Below are 18758 nucleotides of genomic sequence, written 5' to 3' on the forward strand. Positions count from 1 at the left end.
CGCGCTGGATACTGGGCGCGCGCTAGAGGTTGCCTCACCTACAAGGGGCTGCAGCGCTCGCTGGAACCCGAGTCGCGCGCCCGGAGTCTCCTTAGTGGGGACTGGACCGCGCACTGGACGCGGGTCCCCGCGCATGCGAAGGGCGACCTCTCTCGCCCCCACGGGAAAGTTCATTAAATTGTAGGCAGAAGGAAAGGAGAATGCAGAAAGAAAAGAGGAGAGGAAAAGGAGTGCGGGCTCTTCTAGCGGCGGGGTGGAGGGAAGAAGGAAGCGGTAGAATCTGAGGAGGGATCGATGACACTGCTCCCGCCCCCTCCGCCCCCACTGTCTAGGATCGCCTGGCTATGAGGGCAAGTTTCTCCTAGAACTGCTCGAAGAGCCAGCCTCGCGTGGGAAAGCCCTCCCCATTTCTTCCCACGAAATTTCGTCTGAAAGCAAACACCCATGATTCTTCCACTCCCACCCCAAGCCTATCCAGACCTGCTGCCGGGCGAGCGCAAAGCAAGACCTGGAACTGGGGGTGTGTGTATGAAAGAGACCCCCGCCTCCCTCCTTTCGGTACCCTCTGGGCGCTGGATGCTGGAGAGCATGTATACAGCACACACACACACACACACACACGCGCGCGCGCGCGCGCGCGTTTTACAGGGGAGACACTGTCATCAGTTGTCATGGCAATCAAGAGTTTGGCTACCCCTTCCTTCCCCCTCCTCTCCTTCTTGCCCTGTGATGGCTGGACTAACCAAACACTGTGAACTCCCCCATAGGAAATTACTGGAGAGCACGGAAACAGCCCCAAATAACTGCAAGCCCCAAACACCAAGGCTAAACCTCAGAGACTCTTTAAAAGACCTCTGGGGTATGGTGGAGTAGGGATGGGAATAGGGATGGAGATGGGGGGAGAGAAGAGAATGAGAGAGTGGCCTCTTCCGTTTTTGTAGTCTATCCTTCACCATAGTGGGACAGCCCCCGCTTGTTTCTGATTTTCGGCATGTTTGTGGGTGGGAGAGAACCCAAGGTTCAGACAGGGTGCAGAATGATTATTTAGGGTGAGATTGAGGGTTTTCAGTTTTAGTTCCTTTGAGCAGAACCAGTCCTAGTACTATGTCAGATAGTCCAAGAGGAGCCTTTGTCAGTGATTTTCAATTTTAGTCAGTGGTAATTTTGCCTATATGGCGTTAGTGTGAAAAGTGATTCGGTGAGTCAGACCCATCCTTTGTCGGTTATCCCATGTCTCAAGATTCTAGTCTCAGTCTCAACTGTCCCCTTGTTCTAGAGGAGATGGAAGTAAATTTAGCCTGAATTTATATTCTGTTGCTCAGAAACGTATTATTCCAGTTTTACTCATTATTACCATAATCCCCAGTCTTTCAGTATCTCCCAAATGATTATAAACATTTTAATTACATAAGTTTTGTTAGGTGTGAAATAGAAAAAGAATCAAATCCTGGGAAAGGGATGAGCCAAGTAATAACTGGCCATTGAAACTGGTTATTTTTGTTCCACCCATTTTCCAATTTAATTAACATTACACAGTAGGAGTTTAAAATATCTAATATTTAACCCAGACTTTAAGATATAGTCTTGAATTGTGTGATTAAAACATATGCATAAAATATATTTGCAGGGAAGATATAGAGATATTTTTACATAATCATTCATCCTCACAACATCCCTGCAAAGTTTTACAGTTCCTCTTATGCTACTTCTGATGTACTATTTTTGCCTTTAGAAACTAACAAATAACAAATTTCCCCTTTCTGTACTAAAATTAGAGTGTTTTACAGCAATTCTGTGAAATTGGCATTATCCTTTGAAACTCCAGTCAAAACAAGATGTTAAGATGCTACTATTTTGTCATGACCTTAAAAGAAAATGCTAGTTTATCCATTCAGTCAACATTATTAAATGCCTACTGGGTAGAAGACATATTTAGGGGCAAAGGAAAATAAACACAGTAACCAAAACACATTCTTTAGCACAAATGTGAATATGTTCTGACATATTCTGCAAATGTAGTAACCTCATTAATATTAGCTTTCAACCTCAAATATAGGACACCTTACATGTGCAAAAAAGCAAAGCATATGCCTAATAAAGACTGCAATAATTCTTTTAGAATCATTTTTGTAATATTCTGATGACTTCTATAGGACAGACTAAATTGCTTTTCACTTTGTGTGGTTTTGGTGTTAACTTATCTGAATACATAATGTTTTCCCCCAAAAGAATATTAAGCTCCTTAACAGGGCTTTTTTTTTTTTTGGTCTTTGTATATTTTGCACAGTCTTTGGCACATAGTTCAATAAAGAGGTCCCAAAAGAGGGGTATAATGAATTATTCAACTTCATAAATGGAGAGGGTACCATGACAGAGCCTTTGTTAGCCACTTTAGAGCCTTTCAGAAAATTCTAATAAGAATAATGGGCACATAGAATTTGGACCTGGAAAGAAATTTAGAGATTACCTAGACCAATGTAATTTTCCAAAACAAAAAGAAGGGCCAGGCAACTTAAGTGACTTGTCCTACTTGTTAAAAATTCAGATCAGTTTCTCTGACTACAAGTTCTTTCCTATTCCTTATTCCCTGAGATGTATTTTTCTTTGTACATTTTATGATGCTAAACACAAAATTCTTACTACATGGATGCAGTATATGCTTAGAGCATAGGGCTTGAAATTAGGAAGATCTAATTTTTTTATTATAGCTTTTTATTTACACGCTATATGCATGGGTAATTTTTCAGCATTGACAATTGCAAAACCTTTTGTTCCAATTTTTCCCCTCCTTCTCTCCACCCCTCCCCAGGTAGACCAATACATGTTAAATGTGTAAAGTATATGTTAAATACAATATATGTATACATGTCCATACAGTTATTTAGCTGCACAAGAAGAATCGGACTTTGAAATAATGTACAATTAACCTATGAAGGAAATAAAAAATGTAGGCGGACAAAAATAGAGGGATTGGAAATGCTATGTAGTGATTCATACTCATGTCCCAGAGTTCTTTCGCTGGGTGGAGCTTTTTCTATTCATTACTGAACCAATGGAACTACTTTGGTTCATTTCATTGTTGAAGAGAGAGTCAAGTTCATCAGAATTGATCATCATATAGTATTGTTGTTGAAGTACATAATGGGAAAATCTAGTTTTCAATTCCATCTCAAATATTTGCTGTGTGACTATGGACAAGTGACATCACTTCTCTGGGCCTTAGTCACCTGATTTATAAAATAGGGATAACACAGCTAGAAAGTGTCTGAGGGCAGATTTGAACTTCTGAAAATGAATCTTTCAGAAGTCAGACTTGAAACTATACAGGGCATCACCTAGCTGTCCCCAAAATACTGCATAAATGCATGCTATTATTAGGTAGGTTTTTTCCCCCTTCACATGTTAATGTATATTGGGGTCTGCGTGCTATGTGGTCTATGTGCTACATAGACATACAAGCACTGTCTACTGCTTACTGTTTCTAGGGCTTAAAATTAGTGATTAAGCAGGTGCAAATGTTTTAGTCCATTTCACAAGAGAAAGCTCTTATGAGCTTTAAATAGGGGTTCTTAACCAGGTCTTGGTCCATTGATATATTTCAAGGGGTTCATAAATTTAGAAACATTACATCTTTATTTTAATACAACTTGTAATCTTGTGTATTTTATCTTGTAAATTTAAAAATATCATTTTGAAAAGGATTCGAGAGATTTTCCCAGATTGTCAAAGGTGTCTGTGATATACACAAAAAAGTTTAAGAACTCCTGTTCAAAAATATCTTTTGAAAACAAATCATTTTTATTTGGAACTTAATAAAAATGGGTTTTTCCATATGCAGAGTAAAGAAAAGATTGCACCCATAACTATGACTCTCTCACATAATTTGCTTTTCTAAAACATCTTGTTATTGGAGACTTGTCATTTTGGTAGTCTTGACTATACAATATTCAGCAGATCCAAGTGTAGTGCCTGAGAGCTTGCCTGAACATAGCCCCAAGACAGTGGCAAATCAGGCAAAGGGAGATTTCCAACCTTCTTCAATTTTCCCCCCAAAACATTGCTTTGCTTACATACAGGTAAATTTTCTTTTTTTTAAAAGGCAGTTTTTAACATGTGAAGACTGTAGTGTTTAAGATAAAGGAATAAAATATCTGAAAGGAAAAGGTTAATTACTTAGTATTAGTATTTTGAACCAAGTGAGTTCTAATGACTTCCCAGTCTACTTTTAAGTCCAAGACATACTCAACTCAAATTTAACATTAATCATTAGCATATTATGGGTTAAGTGTTGAGGAATAAAGATGGTAACTAGACACTATCTGGATGGGAATGGGGAGAAAGTAGGTGGAGATAATTATGCAAATAATTATAATACAAATAAATTGGAATATAAATTTTAGGAATCCCGAATGAGTTGTGTATTAGAAATTTGTGGGAGACTTAAGTACATTTAAGCACATAAAGCTAAATGCTTTGAATGGAGAATTACAAGAAAACCAAACCAAAAACACTCCTTAAAACAATATACTTTCATACCTGTTCTAACCTAACAGTTTTTAAAGTAACTATTTCAATTCAGTCACTATTGCATAGTTTCCTTTACGAAGTAACAACAAACCATCCACTCTTCTACCACCCCTTCTTTTTCCAAACAGCGACTCACATTTTGGTTCACAGGTTTGACATTTAAAGAGGGAAAATTAAAAGGATTCTCAGGCATCCCTTTGTAATAAGTCTTTTAAAAGGCCACCACCAGCCAGCGCCGCTCTAACCTCATACACAGAAGTTGTACCTAGTTCCTGTCACTTTAAAGCTCCGCTGACGCCACTCGAATGTATCCAGAGGGGAAGTCCCTGCTCAGGGAATCTCCCGCCTGCTGCAGTGCAGAATCCCAGCGACTCTGGAGAAGCACGTGGAGCAGCAGCAGCAGCCCTAGCAGAGGTAGCACCGCCAGCAGCAGCAGAAGCAGGAGGATGGAAGGTGAGAGGCGAACCTCATTCTTTTGAGGAGTCTTTGAAAAACTCCCTCAGTTAAGGGTGTCCCTTCTCTCGGTTTTACTTCTATTTATTTTGCATCAAGTAAATATGAACTATCTCAGAGAGCAAAATGTGGAAGGCTATCACCCCTCTGGTGCAAAGACCTTTTGTCTTCTTTAAGTTGATTTTACATGGAGGTTGTTAGAAATTTCCTAAATTGTTGTCAAAAAAATTCCTAAATTGGGGTTGCCCCAATTGTGACAAAACTAGGAAATAAAAGACTCTCTTTTGAACATCAAGTGGTTATTGGATTTGGGATAATTTTGAAGCATTAGTTGTGTGATATCTCATGGGATAGATAAAGAGTATGGACTCTTTTGGGGTTTGTTTAAATAGCAATTTAGCTTAGAAAAAAAAGTATATACGTTATTTTTGATGGCATGTATAGGTCACTTAGTTCCAACTTCTCTTTATCTTCCTACCAAAATTGTCCAAAGCATCTTGCAATAAGTTAGGCTCATCTTATGGGAAATTTTCATTTTATACTTCGTTAGAAAACTATCTTTCTGGTGAAAATTTTGCAATGTGAGTTTCTTTGAAATTATGAAGATCTGAACTCTGATAATCATAAAATCCCACTCAAATTGCCTTTTTCAGCTTTGAGAAAATGAGCAATCTAAGTTTCAGAAAATTTGAAAATGGCCTAAATAGCTCAATTGAAACTATTCCTTTAAGGGGATGCATTTTTAAAGAATCTAGGTTTTTTTCTTAGACAAAAAAATCTTTCATTTATAAGATGGCAAGTAGAAACCTCAAGTTGTTGAAATACTGTTAAGTGTTTTGAATATTGTGAATTTATTTTCCTTTCTCAGGTGAAAGATTTCTATTAATGTTAATGAAAACTTTTTTTGGTGTTTAGGAATGAGAATATCAAATGTGGATCTATATAGTATTAGAAGCAATTAGAAGTTCAGCCATATGAAAAGTTACTGTAATGTAACTTGCATTGTCACAGCATAGTTGGGTGTGCGATCAATTATCATAGTCTTAGGTTATTTGCATTGTTTTCTTTTCCTAAGTTTTTAAAAAATAATTTTTGGGGCTGTTCTGATCCATGAAAATATTTATGTCCAATTAAATATATCTTCCCAGGTCAACTAACACCAAATGATGAAAGGTGAGCCAATATATTGGTTTGTTGAATGGAAGATTCAAAATGTCTGATCATCAGAGCACTTGACATGTCTTTTCATGTGAAATAACCTGCTTCTGCAGAATTCAAGATTAAAATGATCAAGGTGTAGGATTAAAATAACTATGAAAATCTGAATATATTTTTATGTATTTTTTTAAATATGAAAACTGCGATAGTTAGAAATAAAGTAATAAATATAGACTTTCAGAAAAAAGATTTTCTAAAAAGTCTAAAATATTTCAAATCAGGTTAGGTACTTTTCAAATGGAAGGATTTTATCACTTTAAGAATTTGTTCCTATGAAGTTTTCAGTCAAAGTTATAACTGGATTTTTCCCCGCAGCATCACTTGTAGTAACCTGTAGGGTCCATGGGACTGAGGTGGTTGACTCCCTACATTTTGATAACAGTAGATTTTTATTGTATATTAAGAGAAGAAACAGATTTGTCTGAATAAAGGAATTTAGGATATCCTAAAAAGGATTTTTAGAGAAGACTAAGTAAGGAAGAAATAAAAGAGCAAAGTATGAAAAGTTATATGAAGATTAATATTGTACCCATTTTATTAAGTAGAAAGATGAAGTAGAAAATAAAGGATCTTGTTATCAGTTTTGAATTTAGAGATTTTAGGTTGGGTACAATATTTATTGTTCAGAAACTACTTTGTAACAAATGAATACCAAAAACTTAAACCAAAAACACCACAAGAAAAGATGATGGGGTATGTTTGACTTGGTCAAGTGCAAGCTTGTTGAGGGCAGGGCACTGTGGAGTAAATGCCACCTGGTTCACTGTGGGCACTCACCACTGATTGATGTGGCTCTCTTTTTCTGTGTTTTTTTGACAGGTAAAATGATGTCCTTATGTATGTTGACATTTTTAATCCCACTTTCATGTATTGGGATTTGACTACTTTCTGATAAGAGACAGTTAAAAGAATGCCATTGAGCTTTGTTTTTCCCGTCCATACTTTGGGGTGATGGCAAATTTAACATCTTGTGGCTGAAGAGTGCACATAAGATGCTTGAAATGTAGAAAAATGTTTAATTATTTGTTTTCCTTCTGTACTGGGGAAATCAGATGAACAGGGATTTTTGAAGGCAGCTACTTAGGAGGTACTCTGGATAGTACTCTGAACTTAAAGTCAGAAAGACCTGGATAAATCATTTAACTACTCTGTAATCTTCATTTTCTTCTTCTGCAAACTGGGTGAAGGTGGAAAGAGGTGTTAGATTTGATGACTTTGAAAGTCTTTTCCAATTTTAAATCTATGATCCTATGATAAGTGGAAATCTTGATACACTAATACGGGAATATTAATGCATATTATAAATCAAACCTGAAGCCTTTATTTATCCTTGCTGGAAATTTGTGGTCCTAAATACTTTCCACTAACGGCATTTTATATTTTACTGAATTAGGAGTGCTTTTTAGCATTTTATACAATTTTTGGATATTTTTATAATATCAATTATTTAAAATTGAAAAATAATTCAATCTAAACAAAACATTCCATATAAATACTTCTAGTGTATAATTAAAAGTCACCCATTTAATGCTTACTTCTTTCTTAGATTTCTCTCTCCAAAACATGAGACTTATCTATTTTAGAGTACATTCAACATAATTTAATCATTTATTGACAAAGAATTATCATAAAGAATATCAGTTCTGTTAGCTTGTGCTAGCATTTTGGTAATATAGTAAAGAGTGTTTATCCATTTAGAGGTTTGTTAAGTCATAAAAGGATGCTTACTCTTTCACTAAATGGACCCAATTTGTGCTATATTAGTACTAGTTCATTTGTGTGTCTTTCTTCTCCCTCTGCTTTCACATCAGTTGTCACACTTTGTTGGTGTTGATGTACTCTCTGACTTCTAATATACTGCTTCCCCCCTCTCCCTTTTTGCCTGAGGGAGGACTTATGGGCTCTCTCAAGAAATGGGCTTGGAGTATGGAAGATTTCAAATCAAATTCAAGCATTTACTGGTTGTGTAACTCTGGGAAGTCACTTAAACTCTGCTTCAATTTCCTTATTTATTAAATGGGGTTATTATGAGGATCCAATGAGATAATAATTATAAAGCATTTAGCACAGTGCCTGACATAAAGTAAATGCTATATAAATGCTAGCTATTAATATTGTTATTATAAAGTCCTTTCAGCATAATCTATAACTGCTATCTTCATAAACACTAAGAAACCTTTTAAATATCTAGATTCCCCTCTGTTATAAATAATTGTAGTTGATAGATTAACTTCCATTATTTGTGCATGTATATATATATATAGGGAGAGAAAAAGAAGGGAGGAGAGAGAGATAAAGAAGAGAAAGAGAAGGAAGGAGAATTTGAGAAATTTATTGAGATTTTCTTTTCCCTCATACCACATAGAGATTGAATGGAGGCTAAAATGAAGTAAGATATAAAGTAGGTTTTAAAAACTTTAAAACAAATCACAGATAATTCCAGGGGAGTTCTAATGAGACCTTAATTTATTTCAGAGGATAATGCTTTTAAGTAGAGATTTTCATTACATAAACATAAGAACTATCGTTTCTTAGGATATAATCATTCAAATGAATATTTAAATGATTTGGGAGCAATGAATGGCATGAAACAAGTATCACCATTAACAGTAAACATTTTTCCCATTATTTGACTAGAATATTATACAATGACAAGCACTCATTTTCTTCACATCACAACGATTTAGGAACACATTACTCCTGAAAAAGTATGGATCAAATATTGATCAGATGTTGACCTGCCCATAAATTTGGTTTGGATGGTTTCTTACATATATGCTTTTTCTGTTAATATTTGAATGAAGTTTGTTCCATTATAATCTTTCTATTGAAAATACAATTGTGTACATCATCACTTATTTAGAAGCAAGAGGTCACTGTCAGATCTTAAGTTAAGAACATATTCTTTTCAGTGTCTCATCTGTTAAATTGTTACTCAGTTTAATAATATTTACTAGCATATAGTAATGCTAATTACAGGTACTCTGATAAGCACTTTACAAATTTTATCTCATTTGAGTCTCACAATAAACTTGGAAGATAGACGGTATTATTATTCCCATTTCATAGAGGCTGAGAAAGGTTAAATGACTTGCCCAAGATCACAGCAGTGTTGGAGGCCAATTTAAACTCACATCTGCCTAGCTCCAGGCCCAGTGCTCTATCCATTAATATCCATTAGCTGCCAGTGTTTAAAGAGTTAGCAAACTCTTTTGTACATAGTTTTGGGGGTATTGTGAATAGATCCATAAGTGTCCTTTCAATAATCAAAGAAAGATCAAATTATTTTTAAGTGATCTTAATTTTTATTATATTTTAATTATTGGTAATTTACATATGACATGCAATGGTAAGTTTTTGTTATTATTTGATTTGCCAATACATCTCATTTTCTAATAATATTAGATAAGAGAGTTTACTATATTAAAAATGTTAAATTGATGTCTTATTTCTCTAATTATTAGAGAAAACAAAGTGGTTAACTTTATGTAAGGAATTATTTCATTGTATATGAATCTTACTGCTATTTAAGATGTGAGAAGTGACTAGTTAACTTTTATGGCACAATTCGGTTTATCTATTATAATTACTTGACAATTAGCACATCTTCTGACTTGTTACCAATTGGGAATTGTTATTAAACAACCAAATAAGTATTTGATAATGGTTACTCTTTAGGATTACCAACAACATGTGTTTTATGTAGGCTTTAAAATTCCACTAAATACTTTATATGTATGCTTTTATTTGAAACTGACAACAACTCTGTAAAGTGCTATAGTAGACTTCTTTATTATATTTCAGGCAATCTATGTAAATGGACAAATAAACGCATTTTATAAGGTCTCAGCTGAAAAAAATTTGAGCCAGAAGACACATGTTAATTTTGTTGATTTGTTAAAAAAAAAAAAAAAAAACTTTAGTCAAGGTTTTGGTAAGGGAAGAGAACAAAATGTTAGCTAAAAGGGAATTTTGAATGTTCTAGATTTATTTTATTCATGGAATCCTCTACCACATTGTAAATTGGCTGTTTTTTTTTTTTTTTACCAAAATATATATTATTTGACTATTTGGTCTAAAAAAAAAAAAGAAATCTATTCTCTCTTATTCCAGAACAACTTAGACATCCTCCATAGAAAATCTTATGAAAACAATGTTCTATTCTTACATTTGATAAAAAAAGGATTGCTTTTCACTTTATTTCAGAATCTGTTCATTTCCTGCTTGCTATATGTTGACCTGATTCTTTGTAACAAATAGTGATTATTAACTATTATCAGAATGTTTGACCTATGAGAACAGTTTCCTGTAACTGTCATTATGTGAGCTACTGTTGGATGGATCATTTGTTGAAAATAGTAAATATGCAGTCATTCTTATCTAAATATCTATATATAGATGTACATAAATATTCTCTAACATATATATTTTATTTGTTTTATATTCTGTAGCTCGTGAGAGGCAACAAGGGATAGTGTATAAAGAGAACTGATTTGGAAAACCTGGGTTAGAATTCTGCCTCACAAATTTACTAGCTGTGTGACTCAAGGCAAATCATTCGAACTTTTTTGCCTCAGTTTCCTGTTTTGTAAAACTTAGAGATTTGCACTTGATAGCTTTTAAGGTCCCTTCTAATCTTAAATATCTCATGATCCCTTTACATTATCTAGCTGAAATTAAGTCTAGCATGATTAAGGTTGTTGTCCAGAGTGACAAGGGCAGACTTAGGTAGCACAGTGGGTAGAGTGCTGGGCCTGGAGTCAGGAAGATGTATCTTTCTGAGTTCAAATCTGGTATCAGACACTTCCTAGTTGTGTGACCATGAGCAAGCCATTTAAGCTGCTCACCTCCATTTCCTCATCTGTAAAATGGAGGAAAGAAGGAAATAGCAAGCCCGTCCAGTATCTTTGTCAAGAAAATCCCAAGTGGGGTCACAAAAAATGGACACAATGGGAAAATGAGTGAACAACAATAACCAGATGACAACTTCTTTTCTAACTCTAAATTCAGTACTTCCTTGTATGTCATCTTAGAGGTCATTGAATTCAGTGAGACTCATTAAGATTACTTGACTTGTCTAAAGTCACTATGATTAAAGTTAAAGACGGAGTAGAATCCCACCCTCCTAATAACCAAGCTAAGATTCTTATTCCTCATGGTGCTCTCAAATAGTATTTTGGTTAAACAAATCTTATATTCCATGACTCATTTCAGAAAACAACTCTCTTACCTTGAAGATAGATTTATAGACTCACTTAGTAGAATAAAAGAAAAACTAATCTCCAAATTATGTGGAACTCAGGCCATCAAACTGCTGGAATTGTAATATTGCAAGACAATTTCACTTTCAAATGAAGATGGAGATTGATTTGAAGGAACTTCTCATGCTGTCATAATACATGTTAATAATTATAACTGAAATTTCAGTGTTGATTCTCACACCAAATATAGCTTCAAATAAAAATCTACCCTGTTTCAAAACCACAGACCAAATTCCAAATTCCATCCATTTTTCTCCTATTTGCATGCTATTGATTAGAATACCTAAAGGAGATTGTTTGTTTTTATAGTCTTAACTTTTTTTAGTGTAATCAACCCATCATTTGGGCAAAAATTGCTATTTGTCATTCTAGTTCATGTTTATACACTCATTCATGTTTAGCAGACAACAGAATTCCAAAGACCCTAGTTCAAATTCCATGTCATGTACTTACTAGCTATGTGACCCTGAATCGGGTACTTAATTTCTGTCAGTCTCATTTTCCTCATTTGGAAAATAGGGATAGCAATAACCTCTATAAGGATTAAACAAGCACTTTGCAGATCTTAATGGGTTCTCTCTCTCTCTTTTTCTTTCTTTGGCTCTTTCTCTGTGTCTCTCTGTCTCTCTCTATCTCTTTCTCTCTCTCTGTCTCTTTATGTATATATATATATTAGCTAAAACTAGCTAAACTAGCTAATATATATTAGCTAAAACTAGATTTAAAAAAGCTAAAACAATTGAAATGTGAACACAAATTGTCATTGATGATTACAGTGTTCTTTTATTTTATTCAACAAATGAGCAATTATTACAATGTGATAGGAATTATAACAGGTGCTGTGTGAAATATAAAGTTATTTTTAAAAACTCTAAATTATAAAGGCCTTAAGCACAGTTGTAGTTTTAGTAAATAGTATTTTATTTTTCCAATTACATTCATTTTTTATAAGATTTTGAGTTTTAAATTTTTTTCTTCCTCCCTCCCCAGATGACAAGCAATCTGATATAGATTATGCATGTACACTTCTGTAAACCTATTTCCATATTAGTTATGTTGAGGACAATATATGAGCCAGATAGCTCCTTTTCCCTTGAGGGGGGTACAGTAGAAATTGAGGACTGGATGTGGGAGTTTGAATTGATCTGGTCTCAAAGCCTGACAGCAATATTAATAGTTCCTCACAATTACATGGTGATTTACAAAAGGATTTTCCTCCCCATAGTCCCATGAGATAAGTCATATAAGCATTATTATCATTGGCTCATCGTTCTAGCTTTGAAGGGACCTCAGAGGACAATTTCTTTGTCATACAGATGAGAAGATTGGAGCTCGAACGTGTTAAGCCATTTGCCCACAGTCACATGATTAGTAAGTATCACAGGCAAAATTTAAACTCTGGTCCTGGCTTCAAGACAATGCCCTTTTCAAGTGGTACCTTATTTTATAGCTGAGAAGCCTGAGGTCCTGAGGTGTTAAGCGACTTACTCATCACACAGCTAGTAAGTGGCTGAAGTCGGATTTGAATCTAAATTTTCTAACTCTGTTCTCTGTCTGTTCTGCCACCCTAATGTCTTAGTGTCCATTTCCCATTGTTTGTAAAGATGATAATATTTTGCAAAATTTTCAGGAGAAAAATAATTGCTAACCACAATCATGTGAATGGTTGTTCCAAATTCACGAATAAGAAGAAAATTGAAGACCAAAATAACTCCAAGGTTTTGATAAAGATGACCCAAAAAAGGGCCATGGTTAATTTTGTTGGGGTCAGGCACATTAATAGACTGTTGGTAGAGCTATGAATTGTCCAACAATCTGTGCTAAGAAAGTGCCTGAAATATTCAAAACCTTTGACCCAGAGATTCTACTGCTGGTCATATACCCCACAGGTGTTAAAAATAGAAAGAAAGATTCCATTTGCATTAAAACATCTCTAACAGCATCATAAGTTGTAGTACATAAATGTAACATAATCTGTTGTGCTGAAGAAACAGTGAATATGAAGACTACAGAGAAGCAATGGTAAGACTCATATGAACTGATACAAAGTGAAGTAGAATCTGCAGATTATATAGGCAATAGCTATAGCAATGTTAATTGAAAAACAAAAAGCCTGAAGCTGAAAGCTCTGTAATTATAATGACCAAGTTTCACCATAAAGAAAAGATATGAAAATATATCTCCTTCCATTCCTTGCAGAAGTAGGGAATTAAGGATGTGGAACTTTGCATATGCAACATAATCAGGTTGATGTGTGCTTAGTCATGCAGAACTGATTATTTTTTCTTCTTTGTTTAAAGGGAATTGCGTTAGGGGAGCAATATATCTGTGAATAAAAACTTTATGAAAACAAAGTATATCAATAAAAATTAAAATTGCTTCAAGTATTTTAAACACTTTATAAGTCTTAAAGTTCTTTATAAATGTGTTATTAATTCATTTTAGATCCAGAAGTATTAATGTCATAGCCTACACACTTAGAAACTCAAATAATCAGAATTATTCTTCAACATTTCACACAAATAGACAAATGATGAGTACAAAAGTTAATATGAGGAATTATCTCAACTACCTAATTTTTGGGGTACCTTACGTCTGTTGAGTGATCTTTTAGCACCTTTACATCAATAGTTTTTTGGTTATTCTGTCATTTCACTTATGTCCAACTCTTTCATAAGCCCATTGGGATTTTCCTGGCAGAGATACTCGATCAATTTGCCATTTCCTTCTGTACCTCACTTTACAGATGAGGAAACTGGGACAAACAGGGTTAAGTGTCACACAGTTAATAAGTTTCTGAGTTTGCATTTGAACTCAGGTCTTCCTTATTTCAAGCCTAGCACTCTATATACTGCACCTCTGATAGTACTGACCAATAATAACTGATGTCCATAAAGATGACCCTAAGGCATTTAGGAGTCATCATTCTATTTAGTGACCTTCTTATGTCTAGATTTAACATCCTAGTAGAGAGACATGGCTCAAATTCCAGCTCTCACAGCTATGTGACGGTGGTTAAGCCTCTTAACTTTTCATTTTGTTCTTTTATCTGAAAAATGGATTACTAATATTATCCCTACCTACCTCACAGAATTCCTGGGAAGAGGTACCTGGGAAGAAGCACTTTGTAGACCTTAAAGCTTTAATGTAAGTTCTTGCTGTCTTTTGAAATGCTGCTGTGATTCTGCCTTCCCCTGCTCAAAAACCTTCAGTGGTTCCTCAGTCATTTGGTTTAGCTGTCAAGGCTTTCTACAAATGGACTGCAAAATACCATTAGAGCTTCATCTTTCTATACCTTCCTACATTGGGTTTTTTTTTTTAAACTTTCAAATTCTATACCTCTTCAGCTTCTTAAGATCATTTGCATTCCTGGGTATTCCTCAATTCTATGCCATTTCCTTTATGTGGAAGGTCCAGATCTTTCTTCCACATTTGTCAGTCAATTGATATTTGTCAGTATCTACCCCTCAAAGTTCAACCCAAATACTACTTTATCTGCAGTGTTTTTTTGATTTCTACTCTTCAAACTGGAAATTATTCCTTCTTTCCTCTCCTACTTGTAAATAGTATTTAGTACCTTTCATAGAAAATTACAACATAATATTTGCTGTAGTAGAGATCTATGTGTACCTGATTTTCCTTACTGAATTGTAAGTCTCTTAAGGATAGGGAACATATTTTGTATAATTTTACATTCCACATGGCACCCACCTCAATTTCTATATTTAATATGTTCACAGTAACTATTCAATAAGATAACTTTGGAATTATCACAAAAAGACTGGTTGTGTTCATTTTGTATGTGTTAAGTATACTTTATTATAATGATAGGGACAGGAATGGGACCTGTAATTTCATTAGTATGAAAAGCTCCAAGGTGAGAAAATGCCTTTTCCTGGCACAGATTGGGGCACCTCCTCTGCACTTAGTCTTAAGAGAGTTGCATAGAACACTGGAGATGTTAAGTGACTTTTTCTTGGTAATAAACCCAGCATGTGTTAGAGGTATAGCTTTGAGGATGCTTTATTTTAATAAAATTATTTTAAAATTGTGAGCTAATGTTCTTTCACTTAACTAAAATAATAGATCAACACATAATTATCTTACTGTTAAGTCATACTTCAGAAGCAGAAATATATTCTAACCTAAGAGATGCTATAACTACAGACCACTTGGAAAATCATCCTTGTGGTCCTTGGAACACATTTGGTAGTCGGAAAAAATCTAATTGTTTTCTGGAAAAATGATGACACCTATGTCCAATCAGCTCCAATCAACTCAACATGACTACTGACTAATATGGAAATATGTTTTGCATGACTGCATACTCATAACCTATATAAAATTACTTAACTTCTCAGTGAGGGGAGAGGGTAGGAAAGGGTAAAATTGAAAACAAAAAAAAATATAAAAATTGTTTTTACATGCAATTGGAAAAAATAATATAAAAACCTTTAAGTCCAAGTTTGTTTAAAAAAAAAAGTAAAACTTGAGACAGCTTGAAAAGTCAACTTGAATTTAAGTTTTGTTTGGTAAGAATTAGAAAACATTGAGAGTAATTTCCTTATTTAGTTGGAATAAAGTATTTAGGAAAACCTCAATGTAATAATGCCTATTCAATTTTTAACTGGTACAGATATGACTTTTCCCTTCCTTCTGTATGGCACAGTGGCTTGTACAGACCCTCAACAAATATGTTGAATTTCCTCTAGTTGCCTACATTCATGCAGCAGAGAAGAGATAAAGCACCTTTGAAATACAAAACCTTTTTCAAAAGTGAGATAATTGTAGTAATCCTGACATTGATGATGTTCTACAATTTTCTAAATATTTGGAATTATGTTACATATATATACATATACATATATTTTTCAGTGGAATTTTAAAAAGATTACTGCTGATATTCCTGTAAAAAGATACTTTTGTTTACCCTGATTTAACAAAGAAAGAAAACTGGAAAACTTGTTAAAAGAAAGTTATAAAAATATATAAAAATTTATTCTTGGAATCTTAGCATTTCTACCACTGAAATTATTTTAACTCAGACATTTTGAAATAAAGTTATAATGTGTGAAATGCTTATTTTTTTCCTACTTACCACCTAGCATAGTTCAAGTATGTATTGACTATCATTGAGACTCCTTAACTTTTTTATTTAGGGAATAAATATAAATAGATAATTGATAAAAACTGGACTTATCATTTCATTAATATAGGGAACTCCTGGCATTTTCTCTGAAACTTAGGGAGTTGCCTAGAAAAATGAGAGATTAAATAATTTGTCCATTGCAACACTGCTAATATGTGTCTTACATAGGATTTGAATACAGGTCTTCCTTGTTCTGAAGCCAGCTTTCTATTCAATAAATTTCAGTGCTTCTCCAATATATGTGGTACACACACAAAAATGTTATATAGGCAAAATATACCTTATATGCAAATGTCATGCATGTAAATATACACATACATGTATTTATATGTTCCACATAATAAATGTTCTATATTATGTATAGATAGGATATATACATTTTTAATAACTTAAAACTACACTAAGACTTTTTTAATACTGTGACTATGTGCGTGTGCACATTTGTGTACACATATGCCAATTACCTTAAAGCTGAAGAGCTTGTAAGTGCGAACATCTGTATGCACATGTATACATATGTATACATATATATGTGAAGATAGTACTTTTAGTTTCCTACAGATTTAAGGTAGGAAAAATTAGTATAGAGTAGGTATTCATGAAAGTTGTCAAGCCTCTCTAGAATTGGACTTTTTCCATTTAATAAACTGACAACAGCTCATTGTCTCCCACAATCCCTAGTTTTCTCTAGAGCAGGGGTTCTTGGCCTGGGGTCCACAGGTTTCCAATGGCTCTATAAATAGATTTCAAGGAGTCTGTCAACTTTGACAGGAAACAAAACTATATTTCTATTTTCACTTACTTTTGGTTCCCTTTTTAATTTTATGTATTTTCTTTTATGCTTTAAAAAGCTTCTTCTGAAATAGGATCAATAGGCTTTACTAGACTCCCAGAGGGCTCTATTACACAAGAACTATTGTTGCAAAGACTACCTGCAGAGAATAATAGTAGAAATTGTTGCTGAAAGAGGACCAAAATTATTTGTGCTATGTAAATAGAGTGGAAAGAATTCTGTCTTTGGAGTCAGAAACCTGGATTTGAATCCAGGTTCTGACATTTGTTTGCTATCTATGTGACTTTAAGTCTATCATTCCTCTGGTGTTCTGTTTGCTCATAAAATGAGGGAATTGGACTAGATGATCTCTAGGGTGCTAGCTCTAAGTTTATGATCCTAGAATTCTGTTAATGATCTTGAAGAAGTAGGTCAGTTATATCTTGACTAAAGTTTGCTTAGTCCTCAAATGAAAATTAATTATATAAAATTTTGGGGGAAATTTAATGACATTTAATGGTACTTGCTATCATAATGATCATACTAATTTTAGAGAGAACTTATTTATTTATTTATTTATTATTTGTAAGGCAGTCAGGGTTAACTGACTTGTCCAGGGTCACACAGACAATACATGTCAAATATCTAAGGCTGGATTTGAACTCAGGTACTCCAGGGATATCATTCTATCTAGTGTGCCATTCAGCTGCCCCTCAAGAGAACTTTAAATACCATTTAAATTTCGAGAAAATTATGTCATAGTGGCTGGGAAAACATCCATTGAAGCACAAGAAAACTTTTTTATTTCCAATTTGTGACAGTAAAAATTGTGACCTTGGATAAATTCCTTAATTCAATAAATACTTATTAAGCACCTACTTTGTGCAGAACAAGTTTCTTGATGTTGAGGAAGATACAAAGTTTAGATAAATGAGGTTCCTGCCTTAGTGGAATTTACAGTCTAGTAGCAAGATAAGATACAGATATAGATGACTATGTTGTGCAACATTATATAATATATAATACCAATATTATAAAATTGCAAAGCAAAGTATTCTATGAGATTACAAATTTGGGATTAGAGAAGATTTATTGAGTTGGACTTCAAAGGAAGGGAAAGAATTCAATTACCAATTGTAGGAGTCAGAGCAGAAAATAAATAATAAGGATGGAAAGGTGATAGGATTCTGTCAGTTTGGAAGTCAAAGTATTTTAACTTAATAAACAGAGGGATCCACTGAAGATTCAAGCATACTTAATAATTGAATGTTTCAGTGAGTTAGTGGATTTCATTGCTGTGAGTATTATCTCCAACAGTGAAGATTGCAAACCTTTGACACTTTTTTTTGGTCTTATCTATATTCTCTTCTAAATCTTG

The 18758-nt window shown here is 34.2% G+C and overlaps 1 protein-coding gene across 3 annotated transcripts in view; it reads left to right on the forward strand.

Moving 5' to 3' along the window:
• The first annotated feature begins 3237 nt into the window (after nucleotides 1–3237).
• Nucleotides 3238–18758, forward strand: part of IKZF3 (IKAROS family zinc finger 3) — an 84766-nt gene continuing 69245 nt past the window's right edge. The window contains exon 1 of one of the 3 annotated variants that reach the window (XM_051994596.1): nucleotides 3238–4980. In XM_051994596.1, coding sequence (XP_051850556.1) covers nucleotides 4833–4980 — 148 coding nt within the window. In that variant the 5' untranslated portion in view covers nucleotides 3238–4832. The remainder of the gene's footprint in view (nucleotides 4981–18758) is intronic. The other 2 variants (XM_051994597.1, XM_051994598.1) reach the window with 2 other exon arrangements.

Source organism: Antechinus flavipes, chromosome 4, assembly GCF_016432865.1.
Source record: "Antechinus flavipes isolate AdamAnt ecotype Samford, QLD, Australia chromosome 4, AdamAnt_v2, whole genome shotgun sequence".
Classification (NCBI taxonomy): Eukaryota; Metazoa; Chordata; class Mammalia; order Dasyuromorphia; family Dasyuridae; genus Antechinus; species Antechinus flavipes.